Consider the following 20,889-nt stretch of genomic DNA (forward strand, 5'->3'; position numbering starts at 1 on the left):
AATGTGTAACTGAGCAAGTCTTTCAAGAGTTAAAAAATATATAAAACCTAAAAACCCGAAGGGGCGAGTGCTGCATTCACTGAAGAACCCCTGAACCCTGTCTGCTGATTTACATGCTCATATTAACATATCACTGGAAAATAATGATGCTCTTCCATGTTTCTGTCTTGTTTTCAGCACAAATATCTAAACATTCTGAAAGATACATTTACTGGAGAAGCAAAATCAAGTCTTGTTTTCTGTTAAACTAAGTGAGTTTTTGCTTGAAAGAAGAACAAATATCTGCTACTGCAATATCTGCCATTTTCTGACCTCACTGGCAGATAATTATTCTTTTTTTAAGCACAAACTCACTTAATTTTGATAATTTTTTAAAGACTTAATATCTTCTCCAGTAAATGTATCTTGATTTAAGGATGTTTAGATATTAGGGCTGGAAAACAAGGAAGAGAATAATTTTTTCTGATCAAAGGCACTACAGACTAGCCTGTACATTAGTCTACTAGTAGAGGTAAAGGTTAAGTGCACTGTATTTACAGATTAAATGTGAAATGAATATAAAAATGATGCAGTGCTTGTAATGGTTTGAGGAGTGAGCGAGTGAGCACACGGTCCTCTTCATGTCGAATCCCTCACACCCGGATCTGGTATCCGTTCAGATCCGCCGCGGGCCCCGTTCTCTTCTCCACCGCCAGCCTGTGGAGACAGCGCCACCTAGTGTTAGCACGGCTCGTGTTTCTGACGGTGTGCAGTGAAAGATCAGTAGGTACCGTCTGTCGCTCGGGCTGTTCTTGCGCATCGGGCTGCCCGGGGTCCTCAGAGGAGATCCCACCTCCTTCCTCCGGTCTCTAGGGGGCGACGCAGGAGCGGCTTTACCGATCTGAAACACAACAGCAACATCACAACAAATGGAACAGATTATTAACTAACAATTTTTTTGTCAAGTATAATATTTGATACATTAGGCATACAGTATATGCCTCATATAGTCAGATTTAGTGAGAATAAGAAGGAAAAATGGCTTCATTTTATTCAGAGATATAAACTTTCATGCTACGATATGCAACTCTTTTTTATTATAAAATAACAAAATTAAAATATTGAGCAAGTACATCATAAAACTATGTTCCAAACTATGTTTTTGCCTAAATCACGTTGGCTATAATAATCATTTATATTTTAGCTGTCAGGACAAATGAAAGAAAGAAGGCAATAATATTGCAACAATACTGTTAAAATGTGTTAAGAGTTTTTCAATTTGACGCAATCTTTGTCGTCCTACTTTAGAAAAGGTTGTTTTGAAAGTGGGACAGTCACATATTCTACTTTATTCAATTGAGGAATTCTGCATTATGAAAGTTAAATGCCATGCATGTATTTTGTTCCATTTTTGGGCTTATAAAGCAGCAATATTATTAAGATCGGGCTTCCAAACCGTGGACTACTAGAGGACGATGGGATCCTGGACCATGATGAAGGGCAAGCGCTGCTTATTTCTGTGATGAAGTGTTTTTACCATTACAATTGTCTTAACACATGCTTTTGCAAGTTACATGTTCTCGAGTTTTAAAGACATTCCATGTTCCGAACCTCAAATATTTAAAATGCTTCTTTATGAACTCTTAATAAGCTTTAAGTGCAGGCGTCTGGCCCGTACCTTCAGCCTCATGTCCCGGGTGTGTCTCTCCAGCTCTTTCCTCAGCTCCTCGGTGGACAGCTTGTCCACGTCCAGCACCGAATGCCTCCACTCGATCTGCTCCACGCTGTGGGGGTCGTGTGACACGTAGTGCCCGATCTTGACCTTGCACAGCGTGTGCCAGTAGCCCCGATAGGCGGCCTGGAACTCCTGCAGGAGCTCGCTGAGCGTCCTGAACTCCAGCGGCTTGTACATCAGGTCCTGGCGTCGGCTGATGCCCAGGGCCCCGAAGCGGCCCCCGCTGTGGACGCCCAGCACTATGTGACGGAAATGACTCCCTGAGAACTGTGTTTTAAAGCTGAGAGGAAACCGCTCCACGTTCGGCATGCTGTTGGTGAGGTAACTGGCAGGCCAGCGGCGTTAAGGGTTATATTCAACAGACAGGGAACATTCATGAAATGAAATCTGTTTTCTAAATGCATGATTCATCTGTGCATACACTACTGCTCAAAAGTTTCGAATAATTCAGATTTGTTTTATGTTGTGGAATGAGTCTCTTCTGCTCACCAATGCTGCATTTATTTATCAAAAATAGAGTAAAAATAGTAAAATATAATTACAATTTAAAACAGGGGTTTTCTGTGTGAATATAGAGTCAAATGTAAGTTGTTCCTGTGATCAAAGCAAAATTTCAGCATCATTAGTCCATCCTACATCCATCACTCCATCCTACATCCATCACTCCATCCTACATCCATCACTCCATCCTACATCCATTACTCCATCCTACATCCATCACTCCATCCTACATCCATCACTCCATCCTACATCTATCACTCCATCCTACATCCATTACTCCATCCTACATCCATCACTCCATCCTACATCCATCACTCCATCCTACATCCATCACTCCATCCTACATCCATCACTCCATCCTACATCCATCACTCCATCCTACATCCATCACTCCATCCTACATCCATCACTCCATCCTACATCTATCACTCCATCCTACATCCATCACTCCATCCTACATCCATTACTCCATCCTACATCCATCACTCCATCCTACATCCATCACTCCATCCTACATCTATCACTCCATCCTACATCCATCACTCCATCCTACATCCATCACTCCATCCTACATCCATTACTCCATCCTACATCCATCACTCCATCCTACATCCATCACTCCATCCTACATCTATCACTCCATCCTACATCCATCACTCCATCCTACATCTATCACTCCATCCTACATCCATCACTCCATCCTACATCCATCACTCCATCCTACATCCATTACTCCATCCTACATCCATCACTCCATCCTACATCCATCACTCCATCCTACATCTATCACTCCATCCTACATCCATTACTCCATCCTACATCCATCACTCCATCCTACATCCATCACTCCATCCTACATCCATCACTCCATCCTACATCCATCACTCCATCCTACATCCATCACTCCATCCTACATCCATCACTCCATCCTACATCTATCACTCCATCCTACATCTATCACTCCATCCTACATCCATCACTCCATCCTACATCTATCACTCCATCCTACATCCATTACTCCATCCTACATCCATCACTCCATCCTACATCCATCACTCCATCCTACATCTATCACTCCATCCTACATCTATCACTCCATCCTACATCTATCACTCCATCCTACATCTATCACTCCATCCTACATCCATCACTCCATCCTACATCCATCACTCCATCCTACATCTATCACTCCATCCTACATCTATCACTCCATCCTACATCTATCACTCCATCCTACATCTATCACTCCATCCTACATCTATCACTCCATCCTACATCCATCACTCCATCCTACATCTATCACTCCATCCTACATCCATCACTCCATCCTACATCTATCACTCCATCCTACATCCATTACTCCATCCTACATCCATCACTCCATCCTACATCCATCACTCCATCCTACATCTATCACTCCATCCTACATCTATCACTCCATCCTACATCTATCACTCCATCCTACATCTATCACTCCATCCTACATCTATCACTCCATCCTACATCCATCACTCCATCCTACATCTATCACTCCATCCTACATCCATTACTCCATCCTACATCCATCACTCCATCCTACATCCATCACTCCATCCTACATCTATCACTCCATCCTACATCCATCACTCCATCCTACATCTATCACTCCATCCTACATCCATCACTCCATCCTACATCCATCACTCCATCCTACATCCATTACTCCATCCTACATCCATCACTCCATCCTACATCCATCACTCCATCCTACATCTATCACTCCATCCTACATCCATCACTCCATCCTACATCCATCACTCCATCCTACATCCATTACTCCATCCTACATCCATCACTCCATCCTACATCCATCACTCCATCCTACATCTATCACTCCATCCTACATCCATTACTCCATCCTACATCCATCACTCCATCCTACATCCATCACTCCATCCTACATCCATCACTCCATCCTACATCCATTACTCCATCCTACATCCATCACTCCATCCTACATCCATCACTCCATCCTACATCCATTACTCCATCCTACATCCATCACTCCATCCTACATCCATCACTCCATCCTACATTCATCACTCCATCCTACATCCATTACTCCATCCTACATCCATCACTCCATCTAGGGCTGTGAATATTTGAGTAGGCAGCGAATCGATTCGATTCACGATTCATAGGTTTTCGATTCGATTCAAGAACGATTTTTGCAAATTCAGAAAGATTCGATTCGATGCGATTCACATTAAAATTCGATGCGATTCGATTAATTCGATTCGATTCTTAATTTTTTATATGCATTCATAGGATTATTTAAATGCTTCCCCCAATGGGTCTTAGTCAGGGTGTGAATTATACAGCTGCCTTCGGGGGTCAGAGAGTGGGAACAAAAAGAAAGAAAAAAAAAACAACGACATTTTGTCTATTGTTAACGTTAGTTCATGTTAGTTTTTAATGAATCTATTCTTATAAAAAAATATTTCCAAAGCCTATAAATTAGCATTTGTAAAAATGTAAACCAAGATTTAAAAAGGCTTTAAAAGTATAGTTCATCATGCTAACTATTTTGTAGGAATGGATACACAACCTTAAAGTGTTCCTACATTAAACATCCTTCCATTGTGAGACTAAAAATACCATGAACTTTCCCAACTAAAACCTTAACTAACGTTTCCTCATGGAATAGCTATACTCTTTGTTTTCTCTTTATCCGACTGAACATTTTCCTTGTGAGAAAACGCTGTCTACTTGTGCTATATTAACGATTCCGAATGCAACTTTAATGCGCATCTGATTGATGGATAAACCACGCGCTCTTATTTCAGTGTAATTAATGTTGTAGTTATTTCATCAGTTCAGTTTAACGACATTAAGTTACATTTCATTCATCATTCATGATTAATCGGAAGCGTGTGCATTTTAGACACCTATTATACGTTTTCTCTTTCCATGTAATAAATGCGCACCCTTGAATAAGTGGGGTTTTACTTTAACTGCTCAGGACGGGTATGACCCATTTCCGTAAAACTTCAGTATCTTATCTTAAAGAAAATAACGGTGACGTTTCCACGCAACGAACGCGTTGTTTCATAGCAGTGACCGCGCAATGATATGGCAGCTTTATCAATGGCTTGCTTTCTCGATAGAGAGCTGTCATCTGCTCATGTGAACACCAATGGCTGTCCTGAGGAGAGCTCAAACATGGACTGCTCAAAAATCTGTAGATGAGAGCTATGGGACCGAGCGCGAGCGAAATCCAGTGAAAGATGGTAAGAGTGCAGCGAGTATGTGAGAGCTGTGAGGACGCGAAATGACGCCGCACAACGCCTCATTAATTCGCGCATGTAGTCATTTAATGACTGTTTTTATGTTTTAAAGCACTGAATCGATATAGAATCGCAAATTATTCGATTCTTAGCATTTTAAATCGAATATTGACCGAAATAAACGATTCACAATTCGAAATACATGTTTCAAGATCGATGCATATGCATCGTCAGGATTTGTAATCGATGCATCGAGAAAACGAATGAATCGTTACACCCCTAACTCCATCCTACATCCATTACTCCATCCTACATCCATTACTCCATCCTACATCCAGCACTCCATCCTACATCCATCACTCCATCCTACATTCATTACTCATCCTACATCCATCACTCCATCCTACATCCATCACTCCATCCTACATCCATTACTCCATCCTACATCCAGCACTCCATCCTACACCCCTAACTCCATCCTACATCCATTACTCCATCCTACATCCATTACTCCATCCTACATCCAGCACTCCATCCTACATCCATTACTCCATCCTACATTCATTACTCATCCTACATCCATTACTCCATCCTACATCCATCACTCCATCCTACATCCATTACTCCATCCTACATCCAGCACTCCATCCTACATCCATTACTCCATCCTACATTCATTACTCATCCTACATCCATCACTCCATCCTACATCCATCACTCCATCCTACATCCATCACTCCATCCTACATCCATCACTCCATCCTACATCCATTACTCCATCCTACATCCATCACTCCATCCTACATCCATTACTCCATCCTACATCCATCACTCCATCCTACATCCATCACTCCATCCTACATCCATTACTCCATCCTACATCCATTACTCCATCCTACATTCATTACTCATCCTACATCCATCACTCCATCCTAGATCCATCACTCCATCCTACATCCATTACTCCATCCTACATCCATCACTCCATCCTACATCCATTACTCCATCCTACATTCATTACTCATCCTACATCCATCACTCCATCCTACATCCATTACTCCATCCTACATCCATCACTCCATCCTACATCTATCACTCCATCCTACATCTATCACTCCATCCTACATTCATTACTCATCCTACATCCATCACTCCATCCTACATCCATCACTCCATCCTACATCCATCACTCCATCCTACATTCATTACTCCATCCTACATCCATCACTCCATCCTACATCCATCACTCCATCCTACATTCATTACTCCATCCTACATCCATTACTCCATCCTACATTCATTACTCATCCTACATCCATCACTCCATCCTACATCCATTACTCCATCCTACATTCATTACTCATCCTACATCCATCACTTCATTCTACATCCATCACTCCATCCTACATTCATTACTCCATCCTACATCCATCACTCCATCCTACATCCATCACTCCATCCTACATTCATTACTCCATCCTACATCCATCACTCCATCCTACATTCATTACTCCATCCTACATCCATCACTCCATCCTACATTCATTACTCATCCTACATCCATCACTCCATCCTACATTCATTACTCCATCCTACATCCATCACTCCATCCTACATTCATTACTCCATCCTACATCCATTACTCCATCCTACATCCATCACTCCATCCTACATTCATTACTCCATCATACATCCATCACTCCATCCTACATTCATTACTTCAACCTACATCCATCACTTCATCCTACATCCATCACTCCATCCTACATCCATCACTCCATCCTACATCCATTACTCCATCCTACATCCATCACTCCATCCTACATCCATCACTCCATCCTACATCCATCACTCCATCCTACATTCATCACTCCATCCTACATCCATCACTCCATCCTACATCCATTACTCCATCCTATATTCATTACTCCATCCTACATCCATCACTCCATCCTACATTCATTACTCCATCCTACATCCATTACTCCATCCTACATCCATCACTCCATCCTACATTCATTACTCCATCCTACATCCATTACTCCATCCTTCATCCATCACTCCATCCTACATTCATTACTCCATCCTACATCCATCACTCCATCCTAAATTCATTACTCCATCCTACATCCATTACTCCATCCTACATTAATTACTCCATCCTACATCCATTACTCCATCCTACATTCATTACTCCATCCTACATCCATCACTCCATCCTACATTCATTACTCCATCCTACATCCATCACTCCATCCTACATTCATTACTCCATCCTACATCCATCACTCCATCCTACATTCATTACTCCATCCTACATCCATCACTCCATCCTACATTCATTACTCCATCCTACATCCATCACTCCATCCTACATCCATTACTCCATCCTACATCCATCACTCCATCCTACATTCATTACTCCATCCTACATCCATCACTCCATCCTAAATTCATTACTCCATCCTACATCCATTACTCCATCCTACATCCATCACTCCATCCTACATTCATTACTCCATCCTACATCCATTACTCCATCCTACATCCATCACTCCATCCTACATTCATTACTCCATCCTACATCCATCACTCCATCCTAAATTCATTACTCCATCCTACATCCATTACTCCATCCTACATCCATTACTCCATCCTACATCCATTACTCCATCCTACATTCATTACTCCATCCTACATCCATTACTCCATCCTACATTCATTACTCCATCCTACATCCATCACTCCATCCTACATTCATTACTCCATCCTACATCCATTACTCCATCCTACATTCATTACTCCATCCTACATCCATCACTCCATCCTACATTCATTACTCCATCCTACATCCATCACTCCATCCTACATTCATTACTCCATCCTACATCCATTACTCCATCCTACATCTATCACTCCATCCTACATTCATTACTCCATCCTACATCCATTACTCCATCCTACATTCATTACTCCATCCTCTTGTTGCCTACATCCCTCTTTCTGTCATTGAAGTGTTTAGAACATGACTGGAAGACTAAACGTCACTGAACACAATTATAAACGCAACACTTTGGTTTTTGCCCCCATTTTTCATGAGCTGAACTCAAAGATCTAAGACTTTTTCTATGTACACAAAAGGCCTATTTCTCTCAAATATGGTTCACAAATCTGAATTTATTTTGAGCATCCAGCATCATAAAATATTGATAGACCCATCTCAAATCCTCCATTTATGCTGTAAATATACCCCCGCTCTCACAGACCAGCGTAAGCCTAGTCTCAGACTAACATGCACGTCTGAGCTGTTTTAACTGAAAGCAACTTGCACTAACATATCTTAAAATATGCACTTAATATGCACTATTATCTCAAGATGCACACCAGTACTGTTTTTAAGGCACATTTATAAAAGCTACTTAAATGTCCTAAAGGTCTAATTCTGGCTTAATCTAAGCCCTGTCTGTGAAACCAGGCCTCAGAGTTTAAATAAGGATTTAGGCCATAGTAAAAAGACAGTGCTTGTCAGAGTTACAGGTTGCTTTTATCATCTCTCATTTTGCATCTCTCTTCTAGTACTAATAGATTTTAGTGCCTCCTTTGACACAAAATATCATGTCATTCCCTTGGGCAAGTTATATACGATGTGTGGACAAGCATTAAGATGGTTTAGATCCTATTTGTCTGGTTGCTACCAGTTTGTGTGTGTGAAAGAGTGAAGAATGCAGTATGGACTACAGCGTGCCACAAGGTTCTGTGTCAGGTCCTCTGTCGTTTTCAGTGCACATGCTTCTATGTAAATAATGTTCATATATTCAATCCAGGTTTTAGTGAACTCCTAAGGGAAGGATACATCCCGAGGATAACGGCTTCCAAACATTTGATTGGTAGAGATTCTCTTGTCATTTCCTTGGCAATGTCCATCAATCTGAGGAACAAATTGTAGGTATTAATGCAATAAGAGTCTGAATGCAAGTAAACAACTATTGTAAAGGCATCTGATGATTGCATTATTCTGCTCACAAACATTCACAACCATTCAGAAAATCATTAGTATTAAAAATGAATATTGTGCAGGTACAGAAATATAGTCTAACTGGCTCATTTACAATTAGCTGTAACGGACTGCCTCTATCATTGTCACGGTGAAATAATATTTTCTTTATCTGATGTCATTATTAAAGCCATATTGTCCTCTTCTGCTCAGAGCTTTTTTCAACAAAACATAATCACATCATTATTTTTTACTAATTATGCCCTGATACGTATAATACATTTGTTTTGACTTGGACATATTTCTCCACACTACGTTCAACACTGTCAAAACAATCAACAGTCATTGGAACCGCCACCACATTAATTATTATTAGGTCAAAATTGTTTTAATCTACTGATTATATAATGTATTGTGTCAATTAGAGTATTCTAGAAATTGACATGTCCTTCCAGGTTTATTAAAAAAGCTCATTTGTTTAAGGTACTAAATATAATTAAACACGAACGTCTATCTGTGGCATCTCAAACATTGATCATTAATAATATCTAATGTTTCTGGAAATATCCATCCATCTTCTTCCGCTTATCCGGGGCCGGGTCGCGGGGGGCAGCAGTCTAAGCAGAGACGCCCAGACTTCCCTCTCCCTAGACACTTCCTCCAGCTCTTCCGGGGGGACACCGAGGCGTTCCCAGGCCAGCCGGGAGACATAGTCCCTCCAGCGTGTCCTAGGTCTTCCCCGGGTCTCCTCCCAGTGTGACGTGCACGGAACACCTTCCCGGGAAGGCGCCCAGGAGGCATCCGGAACAGATGACCGAGCCACCTCAGCTGACCCCTCTCGATGTGGAGGAGCAGCGGCTCTACTCTGAGCTCCTCCCGAGTGACCGAGCTTCTCACCCTATCTCTAAGGGATCGCCCAGCCACCCTGCGGAGAAAGCTCATTTCGGACGCCTGTATCCGGGATCTTGTCCTTTCGGTCATGACCCAAAGCTCATGACCATAGGTGAGAGTAGGAACGTAGATTGATTGGTAAATTGAGAGCTTCGCCTTGCGGCTCAGCTCCTTCGTCACCACGACAGACCGGTACATCGATCGCATTACTGCAGAAGCTGCACCAATCCGTCTGTCAATCTCCCGTTCCATCCTTCCCTCACTCGTGAACAAAACCCCAAGATAATTAAACTCCTCCACTTAAGGCAGGAACTCTCCACCAACCTGAAGTGGGCAAGCCACCCTTTTCCGACTGAGGACCATGGCCTCGGATTTGGAGGTGCTGATTCTCATCCCAGCCGCTTCACACTCGGCTGCAAACCGTCCCAGTGCATGCTGAAGGTCCTGGTCTGAAGGCGCCAGCACGACAACATCATCCGCGAAGAGCACAGACAAAATCTTGTGGTCCCCAAACCTGACACCCTCCGGCCCCTGGCTGCGCCTAGAAATTCTGTCCATGAAAATTATGAACAGAACCGGCAACAAAGGGCAGCCCTGCTGGAGTCCAACATGCACCGGGAAGAAGTCTGACTTACTGCCGGCAATGCGAACCAAGCTCCTGCTTCGGTCATACAGGGACCGGACAGCCCTTAGCAAAGGACCCCGGACCCCATACTCCCGGAGCACCCTCCACAGGCCACCTCGGGGGACACAGTCGAATGCCTTCTCCAAATCCACAAAGCACATGTGGATTGGGTGGGCAAACTCCCATGAACCCTCCAGCACCCTGTAGAGAGTATAGAGCTGGTCCAGTGTTCCACGGCCTGGACGAAAGCCGCACTGTTCCTCCTGAATCCGAGGTTCCACTATCAGCCGTATTCTCCTCTCCAGTATCCTGGCATAGACTTTCCCAGGGAGGCTGAGAAGTGTGATCCCCCTGTAGTTGGAACACACCCTCCGGTCCCCCTTCTTAAAAAGAGGGACCACCACCCCGGTCTGCCACCCAGAGGCACTGTCCCCGACCGCCACGCGATGCTGCAGAGGCGTGTCAACCAAGACAGCCCCACAACATCCAGAGACTTGAGGTACTCAGGGCGGATCTCATCCACCCCCGGTGCCTTGCCACCGAGGAGTTTCTTAACTACCTCGGTGACTTCAGCTTGGGTGATGGGCGAGTCCACCTCTGAGCCCTCAGCCTCTGCTTCCTCAATGGAAGACATGACGGCGGGATTGAGGAGATCCTCGAAGTATTCCTTCCACCGTCCGACGACATCCCCAGTTGAGGTCAATAGCTGCCCACCTCCACTGTAAACAGCGTTGGTAGGGCACTGCTTCCCTCCCCTGAGGCGCCGGACAGTTTGCCAGAATCTCTTCGAGGCCAGCCGATAGGCCTTCTCCATGGCCTCACCGAACTCCTCCCAGGCCCGAGGTTTTGCCTCCACAAACACCCGGGCTGCAGTCCGCTTGGCCTGCCGGTACCCGTCAGCTGCCTCCGGAGTCCCACAAGTCAATCAGGCCCGATAGGACTCCTTCTTCAGCTTGACGGCATCCTTTACTTCCGGTGTCCACCACCGGGTTCGGGGATTGCCGCCTCGACAGGCACCGGAGACCTTACGGCCACAGCTCCGAGCGGCCGCTTTGACAATGGAGGTGGAGAACATGGTCCACTCGGACTCAATATCTCCAGCCTCCCTCGGGATCCGGTTGAGGCTCTGCCGGAGGTGGGAGTTGAAGATCTCTCTGACAGGAGACTCGGCCAAACGTTCCCAGCAGACCTTCACAGTACGCTTGGGTCTGCCGAGTCTGTCCAGCTTCCTCCCCCACCATCAGATCCAACTCACCACCAGGTGGTGATCAGTTGACAGCTCCGCCCCTCTCTTCACCCGAGTGTCCAAGACATACGGCCGCAGGTCAGATGAAACGACCACGAACTCGATCATCGACCTACGGCCTAGGGTGTCCTGGTGCCACGTGCACTGGTGCACACCCTTATGCTTGAACACGGTGTTCGTTATGGACAAACTGTAACTAACACAGAAGTCCAATAACTGAACACCGCTCGGGTTCAGGTCAGGGGGGCCGTTCCTCCCAATCACGCCCCTCCAGGTGTCACTGTCGCTGCCCACGTGGGCGTTGAAGTCCCCAAGTAGAACGACGGAGTCCCCAGTCGGAGCACTTTCCAGCACTCCTCCCAGAGACCCCAAGAAGGCCGGGTACTCTGCACTGCCGTTTGGCCCGTAGGCACGCACGACAGTGAGAGACCTATCCCCGACCCGTAGGCGCAGGGAAACGACCCTCTCGTTCACCGGGGTAAACTCCAACACATGGCGGCTGAGCTGGGGGGCTATAAGCAAGCCCGGCCATCTGGAAATATGTGTTGTGTATGTTTATGGTTAATTCATTCAGAAAATTAGATTTTTTTTTTGGGGGGGGGATATTGGAATATTACTTCAACTTAAATTACAATGTTGCATCCTTTTTGCTACTAAAATTCAAAATTCAGGTATTCAATTGAAAGTTTTTCTCAGGTAATGTCTGGATGGCATCAGCGCAGGCCAGCGGCACGACTCTGCTTTTGATGATATTCTAGAAGGAGGGAGCAGATGTGTGGATGATGTGTGGACTGGACTTACGCGGTGAGCGGCCGGCTCTTCTTGATCTCGAAGAACTGTGTTCCAGTGTGATTGTATCTGACAGACAATGTTAAGCACAGAACACAAACAATGTGCTATATAAAGTCACCAGAGTTTACTCAACGTGAATCTACTGCTACACTAAAAATGATTTGCACAATACAGCAGATAAAAGGCATGATTACTTTTCACAAAATATCGTATTAATAATCATATGAGAAATATCTATGACATACATTGTGTCACAATCAGTGTGAGCAGCTCAACTACAACAGAGCAATCACTGATGCACAGCAGCTTCCAGGACAATCACATTTAATAACAGGCTCCCTGTAACGTTGAGCAGACTCGCAAACTGGGGACAGCTGGATCCACATGCAGAGATAAGACACACACTAACTGGAAATATCAGAGAAACATGGAACAGGAGCAGAACTGAAAACAGAGGAACAAAACTGAGCATATCAGCGAAACAGCCATCACTGGAGAAGACCGGACCATGAACACAGGAAACACTGGGGTATACACACACACACACACACACACACACACACACACACTAACAAGATAACAAGGGACAGGTGAGGGTAATTAATCACTATAGCAGCAAACAAGGGTAACTATGGAGACGACCATCCCAGCTAAGGAAACAATACAAACACAGGGAGTAAAACACATGAGCAATGTTAACAGAAAATACATATCAATATAGAATTAAACACAAAACAGGGGTAACAAGACAGGGATGCCACACTGCCAGGTCTTCTGAAGTCATGTGATGCTGAGAAAGAGGAACAGACCCAAAGTCATAATTCACTGATAATCTTCCTCCATCACGCTCTATAACCTCATTTGTCCCTCTTTTATTAAGTCGATCTGGATAAAAGTGTCTGCTAAAATGCATAAATGTAAATGTGAATTTGTATATTGAAGCTTGCCGTGTCAGGATTGATCACACAAGAAATGAGAACCAATGGAGTTTAGGCATCATTAGCTTTTCCATCCACATGTGACTTATGCACAACATTTTTAAATCACATAAAACATTTATGAATAAAGCAGCGTTTCCATCACGAGTGTTCAAGAGAACAACATCGTCACTTCCTGGGAAATACGGGATCTGTCGAACGACCAGGACCAATCCGGGACACTGGTCTGATTGTTCTGCTCGTCAGAGAGCGTTAAGAGCAGTTTGAACTGACGGCATATCTATGGACAAGGTTTACTCAGCGAACCTACCTAGTTCACGTTGTTATTGGTGTTTTATTCAATTAAATATCGAAACTTTAGTGTGAAAAAATAAAAAAGCTTTTAGATATCAATCTGCAAATGCGAGGGACATCAGTTATTCTCATCTTTGCTCACTCCTTTTAAGTTATCTTGAATAAAACAGCTATTTTTTTTCACGAAGCACATACAAAAGACGTAAAGCGAAAGCGATCCGATCTGATCTGACCCCCATTGGTGCAAAATATCAGTAATAAACTGTAAGTTTCTGTAATCGGCGGTTTCCCTCCATCATAAGCGAGTGTGTGTCGAGCGTGAGACGAAACACAGTAACGCTGTCGTGTTCTCTGGCGTTCGGATGCTGGTGTTCGGGAACACACTCGTGTGTGTGAGACGCTTCTGGAGGGAATTACACCCAATCATGATCACACACTTCGACTTCCAGAAACACCAAAACAGAGCTGCGTTCAGCCCCGACAAAACGTTGCACAGCGTGTTTTAAACAGAGACAGAGAGCGTTGAACACACTGTTCTGATGACGCAAGAGTTGCAGCTACGGCAGCAGAGAAGGCCATTCTTTGTGTTCTTTGTGAAGAATTTACGGAGCCTGATGAAGTCGGTATAAATATGTGTTTAATACTACAAAATATGCCCGATGTTACAGTTACTGCACTTGCCGCCCAGAACACAAGAGAGCATCCCAGTCGAGTGAAGGGGTTTGTGGAAACTGAAATGGAAGCACACATCTTACCTAATTCAGACTAAAACACATCTATTTATCCTCACATACTGACTTTATTTGTAGTTCTTACTGTTTTAATTCCCTGTATTTTCTTTCTCATTTTTAGGAAAAGCACTTAATTACCATTGTTTATTTCTATACCAAATGTCACACACTTGCAATGAAGCTAAAAATATAAACAACTACATCATTATGTTGATATCCTATATTTTTACAATAAAACTTACGACAAACATGTCTTCTAATATCCTCAGTTGCGTATACCGAGCTGCATCGAACACATTTGTAAATGACTTTCCTTGAACCCATTGTGTGAGTTCACTTTAATACCGTGTGCTTTATATACATGTTGCTGCTGATTGGACTGCAGTTCTGACACGCCCACCAAACAAGAGAAAACGCATCTCAAACCCCGGTGCACACCGGCGCACGCCGCTAACATGACGGTCAACCCGGAAACCGTAGCAGAACGCTGCGCACCGTTTTGAACTGGAACGCGACACCATTGGTCCACCAGTTACTCCAGTTACTCCAGTTATCCAATCACAGCTCGCGCTGAGTGAAAGTCACAGGAGACCATCGAGGGATTTATTCAGTAAATAAATGGAAACATTTTATGTGCATTTTTACAAGTTATGCACATCTTAGCATTTCCGTTCAGTATTTTTATGCATTATCCTAATAAATAGGTGGATGGAAACATTCAGCTGTTGACATCATATCTGGGGCACGTTCAAGTTCAAAACGGTGCGCAGCGTTCTGCTACGGTTTCCGGGTTGAACGTCATGTTAGCGGCGTGCGCCGGTGTGCAACGGGGTTTGAGATGCGTTTTCTCTTGTTTGGTGGGCGTGTCAGAACTGCAGTCCAATCAGCAGCAACATGTATATAAAGCACACGGTATTAAAGTGAACTCACACAATGGGTTCAAGGAAAGTCATTTACAAATGTGTTCGATGCAGCTCGGTATACGCAACAACTGAGGATATTAGAAGACATGTTTGTCGTAAGTTTTATTGTAAAAATATAGGATATCAACATAATGATGTAGTTGTTTATGTTTTTAGCTTCATTGCAAGTGTGTGACATTTGGTATAGAAATAAACAATGGTAATTAAGTGCTTTTCCTAAAAATGAGAAAGAAAATACAGGGAATTAAAACAGTAAGAACTACAAATAAAGTCAGTATGTGAGGATAAATAGATGTGTTTTAGTCTGAATTAGGTAAGATGTGTGCTTCCATTTCAGTTTCCACAAACCCCTTCACTCGACTGGGATGCTCTCTTGTGTTCTGGGCGGCAAGTGCAGTAACTGCAACATCGGGCATATTTTGTAGTATTAAACACATATTTATATCGACTTCATCAGGCTCCGAAAATTCTTCACAAAGAACACAAAGAATGGCCTTCTCAGCTGCCGTAGCTGCAACTCTTGCGTCATCAGAACAGTGTGTTCAACACATCCCCGTTTCTGTTTAAAACACACTGTGCAAGGTTTTGTCGGAGCTGAGCGCAGCCTGGTCTGACAAGAGTTGAACTGAACACATTACACAAGGACAAATGAGATTACACTTCAGTCTCTTTCTCACACTAAACTATCACATGACTCGGATTATTAAGCACTGTTATAAACTTATACTTTTTTGCTTTATGATTTTTGGAGTTTGGTAGGAAATTTTTGGGGGAATCATTACTTTATATAAATTAGCTTCAAACTCCGACCTTCATCGTGAATGTTAGTCAGGAATCAGCAAACATGTTATAAAGTTCATATAGCATGCAGTAACTCCATGAAAACTGCAGATTGAAGGACATAAAGTCACTGTAAACATGTTCGCCCTCAGATACTGGAGAAGCAAAGTGACTTCAGATATTAAGTTTTGCTTTCTGAAAAAAAAAATCAAAATGAAGTGAGTTTGAGCTTTAAACAAGAACCAATATCTGCCATTGGGGTCAGAAAAATAAACGTTAAGAATAAACCCTTTGACTTAAGTTGACTTTGTCTTCGCCCGTTGACCGATATTTGTCCTTGTTTGAGGCTCAAACTCGGTGCGGTGTGAGTCGGGAGACGATGAGCTGAGGTGAAGGATACTGCAGGTCCCTGATGTATCTCTGAATGGCCTCCAGGCGGTGGGGAACGCTGGCGCTGGCCGGGAGTGTAGGCACACTTGGTACTGGAATCTGCAGCACAGAAGAGCGACACCATCACCCCCACACTGGGACCAACAACAGGCCGGATCATTCAGTGGGTTACGTTACTTTTATCACACAGGCTGACTCTGCTTGTTTGTTTTTAATAAAAAAATCAAAAAATGTGTCAAATGTAAAGGCCCTTTCACAGCAAAAGTGAAGTGAATAATCCTCAGGCTGGAGGAAACACAGACTCACTCCTGAACAGTAGAGGGCGCCGCTCACACAAACCTCTCAGTGCTGCCGTTCGGGACCACAGAAGAAGAAACTTCAACACTTCAGCAGTAAACACACAAATGTGATGTTTAACTAAAGTCATGTTTGCTTCTTAGATATCTTTAATACTTCTTCAGTTTCAGGCATGCAAACTAGAAAAATAATATTTATGGCACTCGGACAGGTATATTCTATGCAATAATGTTGATAGAAAAAACAAGATACATTTCTAGTTTCAACATTATTTGTTGTTCAGATATTCCTCTTTAAAAGAAGAAAGCATCAGCTGTGTGCAAAGAGACACACATTTGGTTTTTGACCACTGTAAATGTGTTCAGTTTACTCCCGGAGCCGCATTAAGATCTCCGTATCTCTGGGGTTGAGCCATCAAGGGCCTTTACAATGAAGATACTAAAAGTAAAGTTTATTAAGAATTAGAATCTACAAAAGATATTAAGGTATCTCTAATTATTCTTGAGTTACAGGCATTCAAACTTCAGGCAAAAAACACAAGAAGTGCTTTTCCCAGTTGACTGTCGCTGTTGGCGTGTAATGCAGCAGAGAGAGCAGAAGTCCCTGTAGATCCACTCATCTCTGTGTAGAAATATAATAAAGATGCTGCCATCTTTCTAAAGTCATGTTTACACCCCTGTAAGTTGGCTCCAAATCTCAGGTGAAAATATTCATTTTGACCCTCCTTTACAGAATAGTGGATTAGTCAGTAAATATACAGCAATTACATATAATATTTTGGATTTCATCACTATTTATCTTTGTCTTTCTTCAGAAAATAAATATTATCAAGTTGGGGAAGTTTCTGCAATTTAGTTGATTTGACACGAAACTACCGTTTGTGTATATATATTTAAATATGTCGTTTTTATATATAATACACATTTATAAATGAGTAGTTTCAGATGTGACTGCACTGCTGGGACTGTAGATCTGTCCCTCACTCATGCCTAACACACACTGGGTGCAATCTTCCTGAAGATCCCCATGAGGACTACAGACGCCCGGACCCGGCGGTGCTGAGAAGGCTGTGCGCCACTAATGCAATCTAACGCTGTTTCTCTCACAGTTGCAAGTTTGTGTCTCACAATTATGTATTTTTTCCCCTTAAATCTGAATTACCTTTCTTTATTCCGAGCCGGAAACAACATAGCAAACACTTTTGCGTTCAAAAGACGTCTAATAGCGTCCAAACACAGCCTGACGTCTAGCCTAACACAAGGCAAAGTTTGGGCGGCCAGTGAACATTTAATAGACGTATAAGAATAGACTAGTCCTCAATTAGACAACAAAGAAATGAAATGAGTGAAGAAATGAAACCAAACCCCTTGTAATCACTGTTGACTTTGCTTACATGATGGAATATCAAAGATCTCGCAAGTTATTTTGGCAAAAACGACATGTAACCAAATCCAAGGTTATTTTGTCTATAAGTGTGTTCCTCACAGCCGGACTATATCGGGTCTATAGTTCACCGAGACAGAGGGAGCCTTCCAAACCCTACATGTGTTCCTGAACCCCTGACCCGAGGCTTACAGTGACGTTAAGATCTCTGGTGTCGGTGAGAGCTGTACCTTCGGCAGGTCGCTGGTTCCCCGGATCCGCCCGCCCAGCGCTCCTCCATCCGGGTGTATGCGGGTCACGTGATGCCACATCTGCTCCCAGGTGTCGGGGTTCACGGGCAGACCCCCCCTGTTGATGATGAAGGGGACCCCCCCGTCCCGCTGGTCCTCTCCGTCCTCCTCCTGGTCCTCGTCCCGCTCCTCCACTCCCTCCAGACTGAAGGAGGAGCGCAGCATCTTCAGCCCGTCAGAGGCGCTGGGCTGGCCCAGACAGGCCCTGACCCCGGCCGGGCCCGGGACGCTCCTCCGGGGGGACGAGCCGGGCCCCAGCGCCCCGCAGCACGACACCGGCATGGGCCGAGGCGCCGCAACACTAGCTCAGAGACCCGCGGACCGGACACAGGCTAACCGCGGCTCCTTAGGGCGCCCATTACGCTGGGAAAACCTTATACTGAATGTTTTAAAAAATTGGTTTTATGACCGTTAATACTTTCTTTATTACAACTTTGCTAACATTATGGGAATGTTACGTTTGAATGTTCTCTTAATGTTCTGAAACAAGTCGTGACATTTAAAAAAACATTCATCTAAAACATTGTTTTTTTGTTTTGTTTTTTGAAAAAAGGTTCTGTGAATGCTGTAAATAATGTTTCTGTGCTAATGTTTTGAGAACATTATTAAAGAGCAGATTCTGTTAATGTTCCTGTGCGGGCCTGTGGTCCAGCTGGGTGCCGAACCGACACAGCCAACACTCTCAACATATATCAACCAACATACTAACATTCATATACAAATCTCAAATCAGTCCTGAACTCCCATCATACTGACTACATGCTGATCATCACACACTGATGTACAGAAACCATCGTGTTAGACGAGAAATAAACAGCATTGCATCTTAAAGTCGAGATTTAAATGTAACACGGAGAATACAGGTCACGTGGATGAGTTAAATACCGGTATATGTGCCGGGAATCAGAAACATTACTAGACAATGAGGCCAGAGACGCTCCTCTGACGTCACCGATGCCGGTCTCTGTCGCGCGCTTAAACACAGCTCGACGCGGTACAGCCGTTCCCCGTGATCAGCTTCTGCATTCGGTCCCGGTGTTCTGTCCGAGCCATCGCCCTGTTCGGTCCAGATCCCGTTATACGCCCGAGAATGCGATGCCCGATTCGCGAACAACTCTTTGTTTTGAACTGATTCATTTGAATGATTCGGGCGAACCGATTCGCGATGCGTTTGTAGGTCACTTTGTTCAGGTGAGATTAAAACAATATTGTTAATTTTGGAAATAATACCGTTAATAATTAGCATTATTTTTGTATTGGTTACGTGTTTTTAATGATGTTCATAATGATGTTCATAATAATAATGTTGTTGAAAAACACAACACTGGTTTCAATGAACTGTGAACCAGTTCATTGAAACGAACCGTCCGAACGAACCGATTGGCTAAAATGATTCGGATTTTCCAGCGCTGAAGACGTGATCGACTCTCCCAAATCCCTGTTTGATGCGCATGCGCACAACGAAAAGACATCTGGCATGCGAAACAAAGTTTTGCAAAAGAAAAATAAAGTATTGAGCTAAGAAATGTTTTTTTTTTTTAACAAAAATAGAGAATGGCAAAATTAAAAAAGTATTGAGAGAGAACAAGAGTTTTTGCAGGCAAACAAAAATAAAGAATAGCAAAATATAAATAAAGATATGATTAATTGCTGCAACAGATTTTTAGCAGCAGTGATTTTCCATAGCGACACCTACTAATGCATTTGCAAGGCTCCTTTTATTCTGAGTTGCAGTCGAGTGTGAGCTTGCAGTATCATGTCCCCTTTCCCTGAGCAAGATGCTGATCCAGGACACTGGAGGTTTGGGTTTGACCATCAGTGGCCAGCCAATCAG

At 43.5% G+C, this 20,889-nt stretch overlaps 1 protein-coding gene across 1 annotated transcript; it reads right to left on the reverse strand.

Moving 5' to 3' along the window:
• Positions 1 to 582: 582 nt before the first annotated feature.
• vash1 (vasohibin 1) lies at positions 583 to 19,525 on the reverse strand. The gene is made up of 7 exons (XM_056247572.1): positions 18,996 to 19,525; positions 17,096 to 17,184; positions 13,039 to 13,095; positions 9,335 to 9,409; positions 1,658 to 2,039; positions 771 to 880; positions 583 to 696 (listed from the first exon to the last, which is right to left on the reverse strand). The coding sequence occupies exons 1-7, from the start codon at positions 19,335 to 19,337 to the stop codon at positions 633 to 635; spliced, it is 1,119 nt and encodes a 372-aa protein (XP_056103547.1). The 5' UTR covers positions 19,338 to 19,525; the 3' UTR covers positions 583 to 632.
• Between the last annotated feature and the right edge of the window lie 1,364 nt (positions 19,526 to 20,889).

Source organism: Rhinichthys klamathensis, unplaced genomic scaffold, assembly GCF_029890125.1.
Source record: "Rhinichthys klamathensis goyatoka isolate OS25496 unplaced genomic scaffold, OSU_Roscu_1.1 h1tg000049l_1, whole genome shotgun sequence".
In the NCBI taxonomy this organism is placed as follows: Eukaryota; Metazoa; Chordata; class Actinopteri; order Cypriniformes; family Leuciscidae; genus Rhinichthys; species Rhinichthys klamathensis.